Below are 22,033 nucleotides of genomic sequence, written 5' to 3'. Positions count from 1 at the left end.
ACATAAAAAAACATGATCAGAGTTACTACTATACATAAATTAAAAACATCATTTTTTGATAAAAGAAGTACTAATTGGTTTATCCAACTAACATTAATAGGTAACTCAGTACAATTAGCCCAGCAGCCATTTTTCCTAGCCACAACTTCCAGCACAATACATTTTCTACAATTGGCCTCATTTCTGTTTTGAAAGCAATAAATGAGACAGAAAACATTGGGAGCACAGTTTACTTCTATGTATGGAAAAAACTACGACTTGGAAAAATCAGAAATACATTTGCCGAGCGAAAAAAGCCAGTGAAGATGCAGCCAGGTATTTGCCATGCCGCTGCCATAGCCTAGCACTCTGTAACTACATGGCCAATATAAACTGTTAATATAGATTAGTTCACACAAGTATACAACAGTCAATACTTTCACTGTAGCTTAAAAACAAACATATAATAAGAAAAGAATGCAATAATTATATTTTCTAGCATGTTCAGACTTTAGATATACGTATTGACAAGGCCTCACATAAACTTGAAAGTGAGTATTATACTAAGTTCATAAGTGATCTTAAAACAAGTTTTTTAAAAAAGCCAGTTCGAGTATGTTTTTTGGAACTCCTGATTACCAGGCCTTGTAGCATGATTCTTCAAAGGAGCAAGCAACTCGAAATGTCTGGTCCAAAATCAAAACCCCTCCCGATATTCATAATATATAGAAATTGTGTTCATCAAGGGATAAACCTAGTGAATTACTGCTGAAACATAGGAGACAAATTATATCCCGAGGTCAATCTCAAATAAACAAAGGTGAAAAAGAATTTTCGGACAAATACTTTGTCATTGTACAAAATAGGATATACGAGGGAAAACTATAGATTTGTCGCTTCAATTTGATTACCTGTATCACCGTCCTATTTTGCAACTTGTAGTAAAATGGAGTACGGTAATAAAATCCTATTACCAGTTGCAATAGTACAACGGAACTCAATTGATTCCCAGAATTTGTAGTATACAAATAACCCATTTGATGACACAAAGGGATGGAGGGGGTCCAGTTGTAAAAGAAGGGCTCTGTAACATTATTTTATCTGCATTACCAAATTCTCTGTAACACTATTTTATCTGCATTACAAAATTTAGAACTCAAAAAAGCAGGAATTCAGATCTTAACGTAGTCAAATTCTTGTGAGCACAAATTTATTGAATGGATATTGTACCTGTTCGGAATCGGCCTATGACACCTTGGGCATGGTCGCGTGGGTGTCCAGGCAGGGGCGCGGAGTAGATCGGCAAAGGCGACCGTCGGTGGCGATGCGGACGGGAGAAATCGGTGCGGGGGGAGCAGATCGGTGAGGGAGTTCCGGCGGAGGTGCGGAGGAGATCGACGACGTGGACGTCGTTGGTCGTCGTTGGCGGCGGCGGCGAGTTGAGGCGACGGCTGCGCTAGCGATGGGAAAGAGGGAGCGATGGCGATGATCGATTGGCGGCGGCGGCGAGTTGAGGCGACGGCTAGCGCTAGCGATGGCGCAGAGAGGGAGCGATGCGAGAGCGGGAGCGGAGATTGCGCGATTGTGCGTGAGGCGATCTGTATGGGGCAGAGTTTGCGGAGAGAGAGAGAGAGTATGGGGAAGGTGGGAGTAACGTGGGCCGTTGGATTTGATTTGGGTGATCCTGACCGATCAATGAGGAATGAGGATATAAGACACAGTTGGTGAATTATAGGGTAAATAAGCTTCCACGTTGGCCCCACGCAAATTTCTTTCATTTCTTTCAACATGCAAATTAAAGGTTCTGGATTATTACTCATTTTTTTACCTAGTTGATTCGTGTCATACTCAAACCAGGGTTTCGTTTCTAAATTTCTGAAATTTCGGTAATTTCGTCCCCCACCAGCAAGCTCACATCTCACCCGAAATTTTCAGGGTTTTGCAATTTTTTGTGAATTTGGTCAGCTTTTATTTAAATTCATTCAAAATCAGTCAAAATTTCAAATAATTTCGTCCAAAAAAATTTGGAATTTCCGAAATTTCGGTCCACCCGGCAAAAAAATCCAATTTCGAAATTGTAAACCCTAACTCAAACTGAGCCCTTTAAATGTGCCCCTGTCGTCCAATAACAGATCCGCCACTGGGTTCGATACTAAACAAGTTCACACGAAAATGAGCATAATTCAATTCAATTGGTTAGATTTATTATGGTGGAACCAGCTCGTTCGGGTTTAAATTCTAGATTTGGTACCGGTGCTCGTATTTATAACTAATTATTCTTTCAGTGGTCCATCGACAACGAGGCACCTACGGTGACTTCGTCAATTTCAAATATGTCGACCCAGTCTTTCAAAGGTGCTCATAGAGATAAGTTGTGCGTGTGAGCCTTCATAGGAGTGAGTATGCGCGCGTTATAAGCGCGTGCGTTGGTACTGTGTTTCTTAAAAAAAAAAAAGCTAACAATAGCGTGTCGCCGAAGGCCGGCAGTTTGTCAGGATGGTTGGGCCCGTAAGAGGAGTGAACACTGCAGCTACTTTCGGGAAGGAATTAAGGGCGTGTTTAGTTGGAGAAAAGAAAATTTTTGGGTGTCACATCGGACGTTTAACCGGATGTCGGAAGGAGTTTTCGGACACGAATGAAAAAACTAATTTCAGAACTCGCCGGGAAACCGCGAGACGAATCTTTTGAGTCTAATTAAGCCGTCATTAGCACATGTGGGTTACTGTAGAACTTATGGCTAATCACGGACTAATTAGGCTTAAAAGATTCGTCTCGCTATTTCCCCCATAACTGTGTAATTAGTTTTTCTTTTTATTTATTTATATTTAATACTCTATGCATGTGTCTAAAAATTCGATGTGATGTTTTGAGAAAAAACTTTTTGGAACTAAACGGGCCCTAAGAACGGGAGGGCCTGCATTTTGTGGCCTACGCGGCTGTAGGCCCTCCGTTGTCATGCAGCTTATGCTTGAAGCGATAGGAGTACATGAGAATTGAGTATGGAGGAGTGAACTGAACGAGCAACTAACTTAAACATCATCATCATGGAGAACAGGAGCTCCTTCCAAGTTGTGAGTGGGCAACGAGATCATTACGCCAACTGTACGTACCTCGGCAGCTCGGCTCGCACGGACGGGTCGATGGATATTTTGCCATCACCCACACTATTTATGTCGAACAGCAGCGAGCATTATTATGGCCAGGGATAAGGAGCCCATTGTTTCGTGTAGGGCAGGGTTCACATCACCGGTTTCGATCCAAAAACCGGCCCGCCGGTTGTTTATCCAAAACCGGTGGAAACTAGTAGAAACCGATGATAATTTTTCGGTACTCCAATACTATTGGACGGTATTCCGTTCGGACGGAATGGTACCTTCTAGGTATGAGGTATCATATAATATCTCGGTATCAACCGATAACTATCAGGTATCAAGTGATAGGTATCATCCCGTCCGAACGGGATATATCAGCCACCTACTAGGTATAAGATAATACGAGTGAGGTATCATCCTGTCCCAACGAGATATTGTTCTATAGCATTTCTCTTTTTCGGTTAATTTCAAAAACCAGGTAAAACTGCTCGGCTTTCGTAAATCAGAACCTAGCGGTTTTCATGAAAATTGATCGGAATCGTAAACATTCGACCTTGGTGTAGGGCACCTTTTATTAATTTTCATCCTCTGTTTTAGATACAAACTAAAGGATCGATCAAGATAAAATTTTGTCCAATCATCACCAACCTCCTAGTTATTGCGTTTATCTCAAACATTTTGTTCAATTTTACCTGTTTGCACCGATCAATAACCGCGGAACCCGTGTTGTTTTCGTCAATATAACCATCTGAAACCATGTTTCATGACAAATCTATTAATGCATTTTTGACCTATTAAATCCTAATACCGTTTAATCTCTTAATGATCTAAAATTTTGAGGTTGGATATTATCCTTTTTGGGAACATAAGTAGTAAAATATTGAAAAAAGTACGAATTACCCAGCTGAACTATTGTAACAGTACGAATTATCCCTCTAAACCACAAAACTGGATATTTTAAACCCTAAACTGTCTATACCGGATGAATAACCCGCCTCAACCCAATCCGGTTGGTTTTGTTCTACGTGACATACATGTAGCAATCCAACCAGCATTTTTATTTTAAAAAAATGATGGGGCTCACCTGTCAGACTTTCTCTCCTCTCTCTATTTCCCCTCTTCCCCTTTTTCTCGAGGGCGGTGGCTGCTGGGCCACTACGGGTGTGGCGGTGGTGCAGCGAGCGGTGGGCGTGGCAGAGAGGCGGGTGGTGGCCAGGAGACCACTGTTGTGCCCTCATCCGGGTCCTCTGTTGTCGGCCTCCCTCGCCCAAGCCGTCACCGCCCATCGCCAGCGCCATCCTTCCCGTGCCCAGGTGGAGGGCAGGCCTGCCCTCTGCCGACACCATCCTCTGCTCTCCACCTGGGATCACGTGAGCTCCTCGTCAATGGTGCCATCGACCCCCGCCTCCGTCACCAGCCACCGGATCCTCTCCACCTCGCCGCCATGGACCAATCTCCACCACCACCACACTGCTCCCTGCGCCGCCATTCTAGGCCGCCGCCTCCACCGTTTGCTCTGCGCACCTTCACGACTGCCCATCGTCGGCGACTTGGTTGACACTCCCGACAACGCCCTTGAGAGAGAGGGGAAGAGGGGATAGAGAGAGAGGAGAGAGAGTCTGACAAGTGGGTCTCACCAATTTTTTTTAAAGAAAATTGTTGGTTGCGTACATCACTTATGACAAAACAGCTCCGGATTAGGTCGAGGGGGTTATTCATCCATTATAGATAGTTTAGGGATTTAAATGTCCGGTTTTATGGTTAAGGGATAATTCATAATGTCGTAATAGTTTAGCAAGGTAAGTCGTAATTTTTCCTAAAATATTTAGAGAGAACAACTATGCATAATACTAGCAGCTAGGATTAGCAAAACCAATCAGGCTTCAAATATATACCAATCCTCGACTAATCACCAACAACCTCCTGGTTATTGCGTTTATCTCACAAATTCTGTCATATTTTACCGGTTTGCACCCATCAATAACCGCTTAACCCGTGTTGTTTTCATTGCTTTTACAAACACAACTAGCACACGATGTACCGATCAAGTTCTTGTGTTCCGATTAAGCATGTCCTAGCAGACTGCAACAGCTCTTCAAGCTACATAGCTAATGGCATATTAGCTTGTCTTCTCCGTCCCCTTGTCGTACGAAAACTTAGCAATAGTAATATTTTTTTTGTCTTGTGGTGCTTTAAATAGACTTATTACAATCATAGGTTTGTTGTAGTACTGGTACAGTGTACAAGCTAACAGTGAGCATATTATTACAAAAAAAAAAAAGCGCGTCCGATGCCCTAATAACTAATTAGGTTAATTTTAGCTGGTCGGTTCAAGATCTGAACCAAATTAAGAGCGTAATACCATTCCCAGTAGATGTCATTTTTATGTTTTCAACGGTACCATATAAGCAACAAAACATTTAATTAATTAATTAATGATTGAAATAACACATGCAATGCATAGTTTCATTTTTGTTATTTCATAGTAGGTAATATTTTCTTTTCAAACGCGTAAAATGATCGTACGTCAATATAGTAGAAAGAAAAGAGTTCTATTACACAACGTAATCGGACAGACCGGCCTATACCAAGGGAAGAAAAAAAACAAAACAAAAACCAAAGCTAGGAAAGTACTACGACGGCTAAAAATGCAACTCCGAAGTGTGGGAAGGGGCAGAACCACGCTACACTCCCAGAAAATCCCTAAAAGCGGCAATGCTAGCTAAAGACCAAAGCTGGCCCTCTGAGCGGATGGACTCCATAACCACAGAGATCGAAGCAAGCGCGGAGTCGAAAATCCTGGAGTTTCGTTCCTTCCACAGCCAAGAGACCAGGAGTACCAAGGAGTCGAAGCCGATGCGGAAGTGTTCAAGTAAACAGGACCTGGAGGATGGCCACCAGTTCTATAGCCAGCTGTCACGGGGAAGAGAGGGCATCTCAGCCAGGAGGTGATAGCACACGGAGATAGACCTGATGAGTGAACACATAGTCAAGAAGGATGTGGTTCGCCGTCTCAAGCTCCTAAGCGCAAAAGAGGCAAGCAGAGTGGTTATCGATACCCCGCTTCTGAAGAAGATCAACAGTCCAGCAGCGTTGCTGAAATGCAAACCAAAAGAAGAACTTGTATTTAGCAGTGAATACATTATACATGCAAGAGACAAACTGTATTAGAAACGGTGTAGACATACTTTCGTTTAGATGAAATTCGTTGTATCTCTCACTTCAATGGGAGTGGCCTACAAGCAAGTAAGTAGGCTACAGGACTTGCCACAATAAATTTATGCTAAAATAGAATTGGGCGAGGAGGAGAGAGAAGAGAAACGGGTCAGTTGAACCATAACCTCAAAACCAATTAACTTTGTGGGAGAACGAGATAGTTAAAGTATTAATAACATAGCATGTATCTATAGTTAAATATTATATAAGTGAGCAATTAAATGGGCTAAAGATGATATGAAAATTTTGGTAAATTTGCCATAGGGTACGCAAAAAAGTGTAATTTGCTGGGAGATACCACAAAAAGTGAAACGGCTAATGGACACTACAAAAAAACGTTTAATTGACCATAGGACACTAGTCGTATTATTTTATTATTTCCGAGTCAAAAGAGATGATATATTTTTCTAAATACCCGGATTGCCCCTTCTTTCCTTCTTTTTCTCCTTCTCTTTCCTTCTTTTCTCCTTCCCATTGACTTCGCCGGGAACAGCATGGTGGCCTCGGAGGCACGGTGGGGCGACACTGGCGGCCACCTCCTCCTCGCACTCCACACCACCGCCACCGGCACCGACGATGACGACACTGGCGGCCACCTCCTCCTCGCACTCCACGCCACCGCCGCCGGCACCGACGATGACGACATTGGCAGCCACCTCCTCCTCGCACTCCACACCGCCGCCGGCGGCACCGACGACGACGAGGAGGGTGGCGGCGGCGCAGTAGCCTTCGCCGCTGTGGCAGGATCTCTCGGCGGATCTGCGAGGGCTTGTGCTCCTCCACCTCCCGTCCCTCCCCGACCACGTCTGTATCCGCGCCATCTGCCGCTCCATGCCGCCGCCGCCGGCACTGGCGACAATGAGGAGGATGGCGGCGGCGCAACAGCCTTCACTGCCGTGGCAGGATTTCTTGGCGGATCTGCGAGGGCTCGTGCTCCTCCACCTCTCATCCCTCCCTGACCACGTCCGCATCCGCGCCGTCTGCCGCTCCACACCGCCGCCAACGATGAGGAGGAGGATGGCGACAGCGCAGCAGCCTTCGCCACCGTGCCAGGATCTCATGCTCCTCCAACTGCTAGGGATCGTGCTGCTCCACCTCCCATCCCTCCCCGACCACGTCCACCTCCGTGCTGTCTGCCACCTCCACGCCAGCTACCTCGCCGTCAACAACAAAACTTTTGTGATTTCAGGTGGGGGAAGATGGCGCCAGGGGCAATCTCGCTATTTTGAAAATTTTATCACCACTTTTGACCCAGAAATAATAAAATAACAAGACCGGTGTCCTACGGCCAATTAACACGTTTTTTTATAGTGTCCATCAGCCGTGTCACGTTTTTGCGGTGTCTTCTAGCCAATTACACGTTTTTTGCGTGTCATGTGGTAAATTTTGCCGAAAATTTTTATAGCTGTAGTGTGGTTCAATGGTTTGGCTATACTCTAGGTGTACTATCGATCGACCTTGCTATAAGCTGAGTCTACACATGGTAATTAACCGTACAGCTAGAGTGTGTCACGGCCCCAAACGGATCCCTATTAATTCCAAGATTTGTACACGATCAAATTAATTAAATCACTTACGATTTAATGCTCCTGTTGCATTCCAGCAAAGGATATATTGTGCTTGCTGAAAAGACGAAAGAATCAAAACAGGGGCACTCACTATAGCTTGCTCTAATTGCTTACAGGTGTTAATCGTACGCACAGATACGATATTGACTAGGCCAGTGCCAGTTATTAGCCGCCAATGTACATCGTTTTCCTCCTTTGAATGTACTAGTACAAGCGTACTCTGCATCGCACGAATCTTAAAGCTGGTTCATGTCCAGAGCCACTGGATAGTAGTACAATTGTACAGGTCAGTATTGTATACACTGTACTACAAAATCCTTTGAGATCTAGACGTTGATTTTTGATGGAAAAGGACTTCAGTGCACAGTAGATTCCAAATAAGATTGCATGGACGATTGTTTGTGTTCACCTAAGCTTAAGAGATCTCAAACCAAAATTTTGGATTGGTTGGATATGTGTTAGCTATCATGCATGTACTTAAGACAGTCCACCTACTATCACCAGGCAGCGGCCAGCTAACTCGATCGGCCAGCCGGCAGCCAATGTAAAACCGAATCGATCATCAAAATATTCTCCTCCAGGAAGATGATCAAACATCACCGTCAAATTATGCTCCAAAATCATACTTAATCAACCGACTTCGAACCTAATTTAACCAAATTCAAAACCTCCATTTCGGTTAGCAAGCTACTACACTGAAACAGGATGAGACCATGAGAGCCTTCGTTTGTCCTAGCTTAGCTAGATAGCACCACTTGATTTGTTTAAAGTTCTGAACATATAAAAAAAAACTTGATTTGTTTAATCGCCGGGATATGATGGCCAGAGCAAAGCCGTCTCCGATCGTGCGTGCCATCCTTTAAGAGGCAATCCAAGTTGTCAATATTGAACTCACTGAAATGAAATGTGTTCTTAGCTAGCTTAGATAGATATATTAATCTTGTGTCCCCTAACATGAGGATCAATGGAGCTAGTCATTGGTTGGCCGTGGTCCATATGAGAATAGGAGTATAGGACCGGTCAAGCAATTGTTAATTAGTTGGAGTGCATGCTCGCTGCTTTGGTTGATTTATCATTGCAATGGGTGATGATTATAAGCAGATAAGTCTTTAGTTAACAAAAATAAAGAAAAGAAGATAGCATGCAGGCAGCTTCGAAATGAGCTTGCACACACTTTGCAGTTTCAGCTAACATACATACACAGAGTTAAGCTATGTTTAGTTCCGCGCCAAAATTAGAAGTTTGAAGAAATTGGAATAATGTGACAGAAAAGTGAGAAGTTTGTGTGTGTTAGAAAAGTTTAATGTGATAGAAAAGTTAAAAATCTGAAGAAAAAAAGTTAAAATATAAACAGGGCCTTAGTAGTACAAGCTAGATCGATGGATGGGCCTCCCTCCTTCCCCATCATGAACTGCAGAGCTGGCTGAGAACTTTCTTGGCTGCTGCACTTGTTCTACGGCTTCCCTGTTGCAGCACCTGCATCTCTAGCACTCATTTGAGTCCATCAGCCAGTGTGTTTTTCCACTCCTCTGCCTCAGCGTCTGTCGGCGGCCATGCACGAACATCCTTAACGCACGGGCACTGCATTATTACTCATGCTAGTAAGATATTTGTATCCCTGTTTTACGACAGGCCAGACCTATATAATTAGGAATCGGCTAGGGGAGTAGATTGAGGAAGAAACAGACTGTGCCCATATAATTAGGCATTTGTTGGAGGGGTGAATTGAGAAGAAAGTACTAGTAGAGCTTGTTCACTTTACTGTTAAAATCAATCTTACCAAAATTTGTTAGCGTTGGTTTTGATTGGTTTGAAGCCTTACTAAAATTTAATAGAGTTTTTTTTAGAGAACTTTCGGAATTATCAATGTTTGTTTGATTTGATACGATAGCAATGATAAAGTTATGTTTGGTTAGTTACCTCTACCAAATTTCGGTAACGTTAAAACCTGATAATTTCATAAATAGCAGTAAGCGAAGAGCAATACCAATATATACTACTTCCTCCTTTTAGCTTATAAGACGTTTTGACTTTGATCAAAGTCAAACTATTTTAAATTTAACTGAGTTTATATATAAATATAGTAATATTTACTAAATTAGTGTCATCAAGTTAATAATTAAATGTTACTATTTCTTCTATAAATTTAATTAAATTTAAAATAATTTAACTTTGATCAAAGTTAAAACGTTAACCTGAAACGGAGACGGAGGGAGTACCTCTTGTCGGCTGCGCATGGGAGTGTGGGACTCTTGTGCGGACGCCAGCTTCGCACAGTAATTAATGTGGGTCAACTAATCAACTGTCTACGCTGGTGTGTGTCGTCAGTTTTATTTTGGCGAGAAGTTGGCGTAGGTAGGAGAGAATCTCATGTCCCACCGTGCTGCCCGATATTAAAAAATAGTACGTACGAAAGGACACGTAATTTGGTGGTTATAATAGCCTCAGTAGCACCTTAATTTCTGGGTTCGACTCTCCATGAAAGTTAATTTTTTAGGATTTAGCGGTATTGTTCTTTCGGTGGTAGACAACGTACCCATCGACAGCGAGACGTCTGTGGTGACTTCGTTAATCCCCATGATTTGCCGGTCCAATCTTCAAAGAGTACTCATAGGGGTAGGGTTTGCGTACGTGCGTTTATAGAGGGTGAGTGTATGTGCGTTGTGAGTGTTTGTGTTGTACTGTATAATTTAAAAAAACGCATTGAAATTTGCAAAAAAAAAAAAGGTCTTCCAAAACATTTGAAAAAAAGAGAGTGTTTTCACATATAGGAGTAAATGTATTAGGGATGAATCGGTCGGAACATGTACAACAAGCTGAACCATTTCCTTGATCATACTTTTTCTTTGAAACATAATAAAAGTAGTAAGATGGAAAAATTAGTATCAGAAATGGAGACATGAGCCGCATGTACTAGCCTACTAGGGGTATTTATAAATACGACAATTTATCACACTGTGAAAAAGTAATTTCCAAAATAATTAAAAACTCGGCAAACCAAAGGAAATGGACAGTAAAAATAACAAAATTATTTCCATTTTGTTTCATATCTTTTTATCATTTTTGTCGACGTTTGATGTCACGACTACGGTATTTGCATAGTATGGGGATCGTTGGTGTCGACGTTTGATGTCGCGATTCCGGTATTTGCATAGTATGGGGATCGTTGGTACTAGGATATACGCGAGACTGAGGTAAAAGAGACAGAGACGAGGATTTTTATACAGGTTCGGGCCCCTGAATTGTTAGGTAATAACCCTACATCCTGTTGGCCGAAGCCGGTATTGCTCTTATTCACCATAATCACACCAGTACAATATTTGGGGTAGCCTATCTAACTGTTGTCGACATGGCGGTCTAAAGGTCTGACTCGTAGTCGACAACAGAGTAGTCTTCCTCCTCGAGTTCGTACCCGGCGAGATCAGAGATAGCGCTTTCGTCTCTCCTGATAGTATCCGGGACACCGTAGGGGACTAGCCGTGCCTATCTCTAAAGTCAATATCTGGCATCTTGTCTTGACGTATGTTGGCTTGTATGTTGATCTTCTGTCTTGATCTATTGTTCGTGTCTTCTATGGTGGGTATTGATTGTCTGTCTCCCCTATCTCGTAGAAGGCCTTGTATTTATACTCATAGGTGTCCCCTTGTCCAAGTAGAACTAGGGAAACCAATATGGATACAATCCGAGTAGTACTTGTTGTTTCCATGTAGAACTCTGTTGTCTTTCCTTATCTGGAACTCCTCCTATATCTGCAGTTTGTTTTCGTATAGGACATGGTAAGTGGTGGGTCCTGTCGAGATTTAGTCAACTACTATTAGGTATGTGGTATCCATAACCCTGACAGTTGGTACTAGGATATATGCGAGATTGAGGTAAAAGAGATGGGGATGAGGATTTTTATACAGGTTCGGGCCCCTTATTACAGGTAATAGCCCTACATCCTGTTGGCCGAAGCCGGTGTTGCTCTTATTCATCATAATCACACCAGTACAATATTTGGGGTAACCTATCTATCTGTTGTCGACTTGGCGGTCATAAACCCATCCCGTAGTCGACAACAGAGTAGTCTTCCTCCTCGAATCCGTGTCCGGTTAGATCAGAGACAACGCTAGATCCCTCCTGACGGTGGTCGTAGGAACCGTATGGGGACTAACTAGGCTTATCTCCGATGTCGATATCCGGCAGCTTGTCTTGGCGTATGTTGGCTTGTATGTTGATCTATTGTTTCCTGTCCCCTCTCCTCCTAGGGGGGCTTGTATTTATACCCATATATGTCCCTTTGTCTAAATAGAACTAGGGAAATCAATATGGATACAATTTGAGTAGTTCTTGTCGTTTCCATGTAGAACTCTAGTTGTCTTTCCTTATCCGGAACTCCTTCTATATTTGAAGGTTGTTTCCGTATAAGACATGGTATGTAGTGGGTCCTGCCGAGATTTAGTCAACTACTATCAGGTATGTGGTATCCATAACACTGATAATTTTCATTTCTTTTTGGTCAGTAACCATTTTTTCATGATTTGATGGTAAAGATGGTAAAAGATATTATGTAATAGTCTGTCGGTCAGGAATTACCGATATTATTGAATTACCGATATTATTTTCACCTATACTCTCTCTGTCTCATATAAGGCACGGTTTTCTTGAAATAATACTATTTAGCTTATAATTTCACATATACTATAAAGCTTGTTGAAAAAAATAATCATATGAAAGTAAATTTAAATTTCAATCCAATGATATTATTTGTATCAAATAAAATTTAATTCCTACTGTATAAATTGTTGATCAAATATTTTAAAAGTTAAATCTTAAAAGCGTGCGTGTCTTATATTATGGGATGGTTGTAAAATGGACGTATCCCTAATATTTACACAGCACAAAAAAGTAAACTTAAATTTCTTTGTAGACGCAGGGAAAAAATGACAAATTTCTTCGTAGACGCAGGTCAACATCAAAATGTCATGTACCAGCGATTCATGGTATCTTTAGTCAATCAGATTCTTACGTGCACAAGTACCATTGTGGTCATTGGAGAAACCAAGAGCGTGATAGTGCCGGATCCAGTTCCTGTGAACTTGGTGATTCGTTGGTAGTATCTGTAACTGCAAATTAAGCAGACAAACGTGCATCATAGGATCTAAAACGAAGGGCGCAGATGCGTTTGGCTACTGTATAGTAGCACGTCATAGGATCTGACACGAAGGGTGAAGACGCGTTTGGCTACTGTAGCTAGCAAAAACACTGTAACCTTGAGTGATGTTCAGATGTTACTGTAGCAATGACCTTGAACCGCGGAACGAATAGTAGTTATTATTGTGCAGTCACAATAACAACTGCGCTAGATCTCACTTGGATATATAGTGCGTATAGTGTCTTCACTCTCTTTGGTTAACGCCCCTTTGAATCATAAGAACGATAAAAATTAAGGAATTGGAAAAATCAGAGGATTATAATATAACACTAATTGACTACATTAACGGGGAGTGGATAGAAAACGCGACGGAGTGGCATCGCTCCAATTTCTTAAAATTGCAGTGGTACCCAACCAATATCGTGAATAGCAGTGACATTTTTCTAATTTGACATATTTGTAGTGGCATTGATCCAATTAACCCTTGATTCAAAGGGACAAATAGGAAATTTCTCCATAAATTCTTTGATTTAAAGAGGTCCTAAATCAGGTCACTTGCATTTTTGTTCCAATTCAACCCAATCTTACGATGACCAGCACGCAGCATACAAGGACCTCTTTTTTTTATTTAGGAGATTTATCCTGGTATATAAGATAGTAGTATCAAGTTAGAATAAACAAGATTACTATCATGAATCTACAGAATGGCATACACTCGTATAGGTGGCCGTCATCCAAATGGTCCCTCCAATAAACATGTATGACCATATGGACTTTTTAAATAATATTTAATCATTCATTTTATTTGAAAATATAAATATTATTTACTTTCTTATGAGTTATTTTATCATCAAAGAAATTACAATACTAACTTATATTTTTATATATTTATACTAATATTTTAAATAAGATGAATAGTTATGTTACGTGAAAAGACGACAAATAAGGTAATATCTGATAAATCACCTCGGCAATGTATAGGTCAGTTCTCAACTACACCTGTAGAAGTGGAATTCTATATATGATTTTATAAGGGAAATAAGGAAAGAGTAGAATACATAACATGCCTGCTTTACAAGATATGTATGGACCAATACTTGAGACATGTTCACTTTGATGCTAAAAAAAATATTGTCAAAATTTTGATAACTTATCAAAATTTTAGCAGGATTTCTTATATAGTTATTAAAATTTGGTAGCAAACTAAATATAGCCACTTTTTTTTTTGAAAATTTTATCAAAATTTGGTAAGGTTGAAAATGATATCAAAGTGAATAGGCCCTTGATTGATATCCTTGAAATTCTTTTGTTAAGCAATACGGTCAAAAAAAAATTAATATTAATCATTTGCCACGTGAAATCCAAGTACTTTAAGATTTCCTACTCAGTGAGAAATTACATGAAGGTAGTATAGGACAACATGCCACAAATCGTAAACTCTTATCACCTTGTGATGGCATATCAGCACCGAAACAGGGCAGATTATATTGAACAAAAAGAGAACATTCTCAATCCTATGGCTATGTGCATATGGGCAAAGGACGGAGATATTACCCGTTTCCATTATCTAAAAAAAATCTCAACCCTATAATGAAAGCCTTCTATTAAGCACAATGTAGCAGAAGGTGACAAATTAACTCGGCAATTACATGATAATTTTTTACACTGGAATGTACATTGGACCGATGGGCATGTTTGCCCATAGATCTTATTTTGGGGCAAAATAAAGAAATAATGAGAAACCCAATAGCTAATACATGAACGATCAGAGAATTAACAGCACAGTAACAAATGGTAAATTCCCCAATTAGCACCGACGCCGGGGTTAAGTAAAAAAAAAACGCTAGCTGCCGCTTCGTACTCTTCACTTCGACCCCGGCGTCCGAAATTTCACTTCTACCCCTACCAAAACACAGATTTTTTTTTTCGAAAGATTTTACCGCAGCTTCTGGAAGCTTCCAACTCCGGCGCGTCGCCGCCGCCGTCACGGCCGGTGGTGGTGGGGGGAGGTAAGCCGCGCGGCGCGGCGCGGCGGCCTTTCTCAGCAGGCGTAGTACTCGACGAGCTCGTCGAGGGACTCCGGCTGCGGGTCGGCGTTCTCCAGCATCCAGAGCAGGTGCTCGAACAGCACGACCTCGCAGCCGACGACGGTCGCGGCGCCGCCGCCGCCGCCGCCGCCGGTGCGGTCGACGAGGTTCTGGAACAGCGGGTGGCCGACGAGCTCCTCGGCGATGAGGTACCGCCGCCGCGACTTGCCGACGTACACCGGGTGGAGCCCCTTGGGCACCTCGTCCGCGCCGTGGAACGACGCCGCCCTCCCCGCCGCCGCCGCAGAGCCCTCCTCCAGCTCCCCCGCCGACGGCGGCGCCCGCGCGATGCGGCTCGACGAGTGCCACCTCCTGATCATGCACCTCAGCTTGCTCAGCCCGCCTCCCTTCCCCATCGCCGGCGACGACGACGACGACTCACCGCGACCCGCTAGATAGAGAAAGACAGCGAGGTTTTAGAGAGAGAGAGGGAGTAGGCGATGATGATTATGATTGGGAAGGTGGAGAGGAAGGCTGGCTCGCTATATATGGGGGGAGGGAGAAGAGAAGAAGGGGGGGAGGGGTGTGGGGCCCACATGTCGGCGAGCGGTATAACCGGGGAGATTAGTTTGGCGCTGAGCGAGCAACAGTGGAGAGGCAACTGTAGCGTTTTGTTCGGAGGTGAATAGAGCTGAATTTGTTTTTTTTTTCTCTCTCTCTTTTCTCTTGCGTTTGCAAGGCTGGCTCCTGGTAATATGGTTGCAGTAAACTCACGGTGTTACAGCGAAGGGTGAACTGTCAAGTAGCGAATTCTCCGTTTTTTGAATTTATTTTATATATTTAAATTTCAGGTATGATCCGTACTGCTTGAGAAATGAGGGCGGAGTTCGGCTGACCTGGTTGTCGCACGGCTACAGCAGTTGTAATTTTGAGCCTTGGTAGAGCTTCAAGTTCTAAATTTAGAGCAGCTAGTTCATCCAAACATCGTCGAGATTGTTACATTCAATACTAGTTGCGTTCGCGAAAACATTCTCTAATAGTTGGCACCCTTAATTTTAGGTCCTTGTAGAGCTCCAATTTATAAATTTAGTTTCAGGAGTTGGGTAGAGTGGAGCTGTGAACTCTCTAGTTTATTTTGTAGGAGCGTTCCACCCAACTCTGTTCATGTTTTATGTGGAGCTAAAATTATTTAGTTAGGCTCCAGCTAAGGAAATCTAGAATTGGAGCTAAAGTTGTGCAAAACATGCCCTTAGTCTCACAAGTCACGCAGTGACAACCATTGGCATTATTTCAGCTGCTAATAAATTTGTAAATGTTGAAAAATTAATAAATTTCTGAAATGTGCGGCATGATAATAAAGTAATAGCATAACCAGGTGTTTAAAAACAGAGGGAGTGGTACTTGCTAACTGTTCCAATTTGTGTGCTTACAGCTTTGTTGTAGTACAGTATTTCTTTCTGAAGACTTCTCCCTGCTTAAATTTTGGTGAGTTTTGACTGTAAGAATTGGTGCACCAAAACAAGGAACAGCTGGTGTGCATATCCTCATGCAGTCTGCAACTGTGCAACAGACTGGCCAGGCTCATGCAAATCTTGGCTGGTGCTTGGCCTAATTGCTATACTTCCATGCGTGCACTGGAAATAATCCAAAAACCTGAATTTCTGCAAATAAACAACTGGCTGCGTGCCTGTATGCAGAAATGCAGATGAGCAGAACAGCTGATCGAGGCAAGTTCGTCGCGGTCGTCATAGCAACGCAACAAATTATGACTGAGTTGGACATGCTATATGTAGGCTTGCAGCTTAGCTGTGTGCCTACATCCAAATGGAGGGGTGGTACAATGAAACGTCATGGAATTGCTGGACCAGTCAATGCCCTGTTTGGAAGCTTAAGTAGGGGTAATTCCATTCCTCTGTTTTGGGAATATGTAGAGGATCAGGAAAGTCCTACTTAAGATCAAATGAAACATATCCTAGGATTAATTCGTGTCCTAGGCTAAAATATTTTAGAATGGAAAGGGTATGTAAGCCATGATTGTCTCGTAAAATATACTCCCTTCGTTTCACAATGTAAGTCATTTTAGCATTTTCCACATCCATATTGATGTTAATGAATCTAGACAATGATGGAAAAGAAAGAGAAGAGAAGCACGTGTTCGATGGCATTTCGTTGAATCCACATTAATAGATGACGATTCTTGTAATGGATCACATGCCAAAGGCAAACCATAGAACTTTTTTAAATAGTTTTTCTACCCATCGCATAAATCATAAATCAATGATAACGTTTGTTTAGGATGGAATTAAAGGGAGAAGATTTGTCTCGTTTTTATGAGTACATGCTTCCTGAACTGTTAAACATTATTTTTTAAAGGATAAAATACGATTTACCCCTCTGAACTATCACAGTCGATCGAATTAGCCCGCCCCCCCACCCACCACAAAAACATATATTTGACACCCTCAAGTATTCATACCGGACAAATAACCCCCCCCCCCCCCCGCCATAAGCACTATTCTTAGTGGTTTAGACTTGAATGTGTACACGTAGCGTCAACGTTGCAATCTAGTCAGCACAGAAAATAAAAAAATTCCATGGGCCCACGTGTCATACATATCCCTCAACACCCCCCCTCTCTCTCGCGAGCGCGCGCTTAGGTTGCCGGTGGCATAGGTGGACCTCGCTCGGGCGAGCGGTGGCGGCGGCAGAGCGAGCTCGAGTGGCTAGAGGTGGAGTGAGCTCGGGAGGCCACCGACGGTAGCGGAGCGAGCTCGGGTGGTCGCGGTGGAGGTGGCGAGCTCGTGTGACCAACGGTGGAGGCGGAGGCGGAGCGCGTTGTCTGCGCAGATCCATCGGTGTCCTCTGCGAAATTGCCGCACCTGCCCCCAATCTCTACTGAACCATCCACACCCCCAATCTCCCTTGTTCCATCCCCGTCCCCAACCTTCTTTTTGCCGTTTCCGCCCCTAACCACCGTGGCACCGTGCTTAACCTCGAGGTGGCTGGATCCATGCAGAGCTTACCTCGACGAACGGTAGCTCGAGTGGCCAATGGTGGAGGCGGACGTGGAGCGAGCTTGGCAAGCTGATGGCGGAGACGAAGTGAGGTCGGGTGGTTGCGGTGGAGGCGGAGGTGGAGCACGTCATCTGTGCCAACCGCCCGCAACGTCCTTCCGGATCCGCGCGGCCTCCACCCCCGCCTGCCGCGGTCCTTGACCCCCCTTTGCTGCACCCAGCTTCGTCGCTGTTGTCCTTGGCTCGCCGCCGCCGGTGAGTGATGCAGTTGAGGTGAGGGAGAAGAGAGGGGGGCGGATTGGGGAAAGATATAGGATAGAGAGAGGTAGAGGGTGAAACTAACATGTGGGGCCTGTTGATTTTTTTAAAAAAGAAATTGCTAACTGGACTACCATGTAGTACCAAAACCACCGTGGATTGAGCTAGATGGGTTATTTGTCCAGTTTGCATAGTTCGGGTGAAGGATGTCTGGTTTTGTGGTTCAGGGGGGTAATTCGATCGACCGTGATAGTTCGGGGGGATAATTCATACTTTTTCCTTTAAAAATATTATATAGAAAAGTTGCATTTAAAAAATCATATCAATTCATTTATCAAGTTTTAAATAATTAATAGTCAATTAATCATACGCTAATGGCTCATTTTTTTACGTATCTTCTCAATCTTGTCATTTCCATTATCTTTTTTGCGTATCTTCTCAATCTTCTCATTTTCCTTTTCTCATAGATCATTTCCACAGTTGGTATATACAGATAGTTGTGTTAAATCGTTTATGCCACGAGTAGAGAGCATTGTAGAAGTACACCTTTTATAAATATGCTGCAATATGCATATACTACTGTTTAAATTTGTTTTAAAATATTGTGAATATCTAAAACAGTAGTAGTATGTTTTTAATACTGAATGGAGTATATAATAATAGTAGTTCCAATCAATAAACTACACTCTACGAAAAAAATAAAAACCGTAAAGAATCTATAAACAGTGTTTGTAGTTTCTAACGAGTGGTTCTGATCGACGACACATTGAGGACAATAATTAAAAAATATATATGAAAAACTTAATATAGCTGCATGCGGCGCAACACTTTCAAGTTGAATTGTGGCTTCTGCAGATGCAGACAAAAGTCTACATCAAACTACCAAAGCGAAAAACGTGAATATCAACTATTCAGGACGTCTTTAGTCAATTCTATATTGCATCGTGTGCGTACCAGACACACAAACAGAGCAGCCAGGTCTCCAAAAAATTCCAAGAAAAATATATAATAAATCTATATTCCATTTCTGATAGATAGATAGATCAGCAAATACGAAATTAAGATTGCTGAAAGTGACAGACATGTGCCTGGAAGTTGGGACAGGGTCCCCATCCATGGCTAATTCCGCCCCTGCTCTTGTTAATTCATCTAGATATATGATGCTCTGCTACTTAGGTTTCCATTAATCAAATCGCTTCTTTTTGTTGGTAAGTGTTCACTGTTTGATCCGCCGGAGCTAGGAGATTTGATCCGGATGCGTTCTCGCTTGTACTGTAGCTGATGCAGAACGAAGCGAGGATAGCATGGGAATCGCTCGGAGATATCTGCCCTTGTGGCGCAAGATTGTGTTCGACAGTATTAGCATTATGATTTTGATGATTCCTCGCTAATTATACTCCAATTGGCAAGTGCTAAATCAATTAGGTACTACTGCATTAAGTGAGCAACATGAAATTAACCAATGTGCTCTCTCCAATTTAATCCTGACAGGTATAATGTCATGTCTGAAACACATGAATTCCATGCAAGAGTGCGACGCCGCCCTGCATCTGCATGGATCCTGTGAAAATTTCCGTTTTCTATGCAGATTTGGTACTGAATAGTGTAACTGTTTGGTATCCTGATTGGATTAGGACTTGATTTAAACAATCAACCAGCATGCACTGACGTGACATTTCCATGATACCTGTACATTGCAACAGTGACAATTCAGAAACAAGTATGCAGGCAATTACAAGAGCTCATACTGTTCCTGCCTTTATTGCACACCACATATCAATATCACGCCGAAATTGCTCTGAAAAATTTTTCTTTAGTTTGGTGCCGTCATTGCGTTGCGCTACGATATAATCTGTCACTGACGCGTCCATTTCGCTAAATTAGCGCCAAAATGATGGAGCTAATTGCATGCCACGTATCAGCTGCCGTCCAGAGTCATCAGTCAAAGCTAGCTACGCAACAAACTGAACCCAAATTGAGGTTTTCAGATTTGAGTAATGCACGTCCTCCAGCTGCTAATCAACACTCTGTCCTGCTCTCTGCACACAAAAACATAATCTTTTTGGCCTCTGGTTAATTATATTGTACGAGTTTATGCTAAACACATTTTTGTACACGGCAAAAGGAGTTTAATTTGCAGGCACGTACGGCGATGGATGAGGGATCGCTTTAGCATCCCAGCTGTCCCAAAAGTCCCAGTCTGAATGTAATGGTAGTTGCCTTAACTTCTAAAGTCCAAAGTCCAAATAGATTTCGTATTCTTTTCAAGGACCAACCGCTCTACTTTGATGACTTGCGAGTGCGAGACACCCCAATGCAATCCTCCTTTTATTTTAGAGGGGACACCCAATTGAATTCAGTAGTGAGCCGGCAGGCCAAAGCACAAAATAAAATACAACGTGCCACCTTACATGCATGCACCAGTGCAGTTTGATTAATTAATGGAAAAGGCAATCAGCTAATCATGCAGTAATCCCCCATTGCAAGAATTAAGGGAACCAACCACAAGAGTGGCCAGAGGAAGCAACAAAAGGACATCATCATATTTGCCTTGCTTTGTGGCCTTAATTGTATATATATTGTATCCTTCTCTTCTTCACCTAGCTAGCTTAACTATATTTAGCTGCATATCTATCTTTTGGTACTAATGATTTGTTACAGACACATCTAACAATGCACTTTTAGATTCTTCTCTAACCTCCCAGGCTCATCCTTCTAATAGTAAAATGCTTGAGGTCTGCCACTAATAATATTGTAATAAGTTCCGACACTAGGAGTGGTTAAAGATAACTTGATCAATTTCGTCAAACGAGAATACTATTATGCCCATGCTTGTCAACTAGTAGGATTTGATTCGACACGCATCAACACAATCATGGGAGACGACACACAAGTTTGGTGCTTCAACATCCGTCCTAAAAAATCCTAATTATAAAAAGAAAGGATGCAGTATTAAAGAAAACATGTTGTGTTTACAATACATAGTTAATTTCATCTTAAACCCGTTTATCGGTGATTATAAAATGTTTCAGTTAGAGGTTTGAGAGGCGGCCCATTTCGACTTAATTAGTATTTTGCTAAGCGTATGAATTATGAAACCGATCGATCGACAAAGCCATGCGCTGCTACATGCTGCCATGTCTTACTGATTTCATATATATTGTTTCATACTTTCATGTCGTCAATTAGTACTTCTTCCATTTAGAAAACTAATTAATCGTAGATTAGTTATCGGTGGCTGGCTAGTCGCGGTTGCAGAGGAAGATCAAATGTCAGATGAAAAGTATCTAGCTAGAGAAACCCTGGCTTGACAGCAACATACGCCCATATATGTCCGATTTTTTGTAATGTACTACGTGCAATTTTCAACGGGATTGCTTAATGTAGCAAGCTATAGCTAGGGCCCTGGATCGAGCCCCTACAAGTTAAGTTCCAGATCTGATTGATGTCAAGTGTATGCATACATAGTTGGCAGTTTGGCACCATGCTATCCTCAAATTGATCATAGATCGACAGGGTCATCAGCTACGACAGCCATTATGTTGGAGAATAATATCGATGGATCGGATGGAGTCATATTATGTGGATTTTGGGACGTGAAAGATCTTATCACCATCCAAAATGTTGGTACAGCTATGGGCGTTTTGTTTATGTTAGGATTGCTACCAAAATTGGGTAATGCCCAATCAAGCCTTGGGTAATTAATGCCAATGCAACCCTGTTACATCTGCTTGTCTCGTGATAA

At 42.4% G+C, this 22,033-nt stretch overlaps 1 protein-coding gene across 1 annotated transcript; it reads right to left on the bottom strand.

Annotated features, from left to right (window-relative positions):
* Window positions 1–14,605: 14,605 nt before the first annotated feature.
* On the bottom strand, window positions 14,606–15,531 carry LOC4345736 (auxin-responsive protein SAUR76). Its single transcript, XM_015793499.3, has one exon. The coding sequence runs from the start codon at window positions 15,430–15,432 to the stop codon at window positions 15,031–15,033; it is 402 nt and encodes a 133-aa protein (XP_015648985.1). The 5' UTR covers window positions 15,433–15,531; the 3' UTR covers window positions 14,606–15,030.
* Between the last annotated feature and the right edge of the window lie 6,502 nt (window positions 15,532–22,033).

This window comes from Oryza sativa, chromosome 8 (genome assembly GCF_034140825.1).
Source record: "Oryza sativa Japonica Group chromosome 8, ASM3414082v1".
Lineage (NCBI taxonomy): Eukaryota > Viridiplantae > Streptophyta > Magnoliopsida > Poales > Poaceae > Oryza > Oryza sativa.
Note: the sequence above shows the minus strand (reverse complement) of the source record. Positions and strands in the feature narration are given on the sequence as shown.

What these genes read in the sequence shown, in the direction of transcription:
- LOC4345736 (XM_015793499.3), bottom strand. Translation starts at nt 15,432, where the DNA reads ATGGGGAAGGGAGGCGGGCTGAGCAAGCTGAGGTGCATGATCAGGAGG.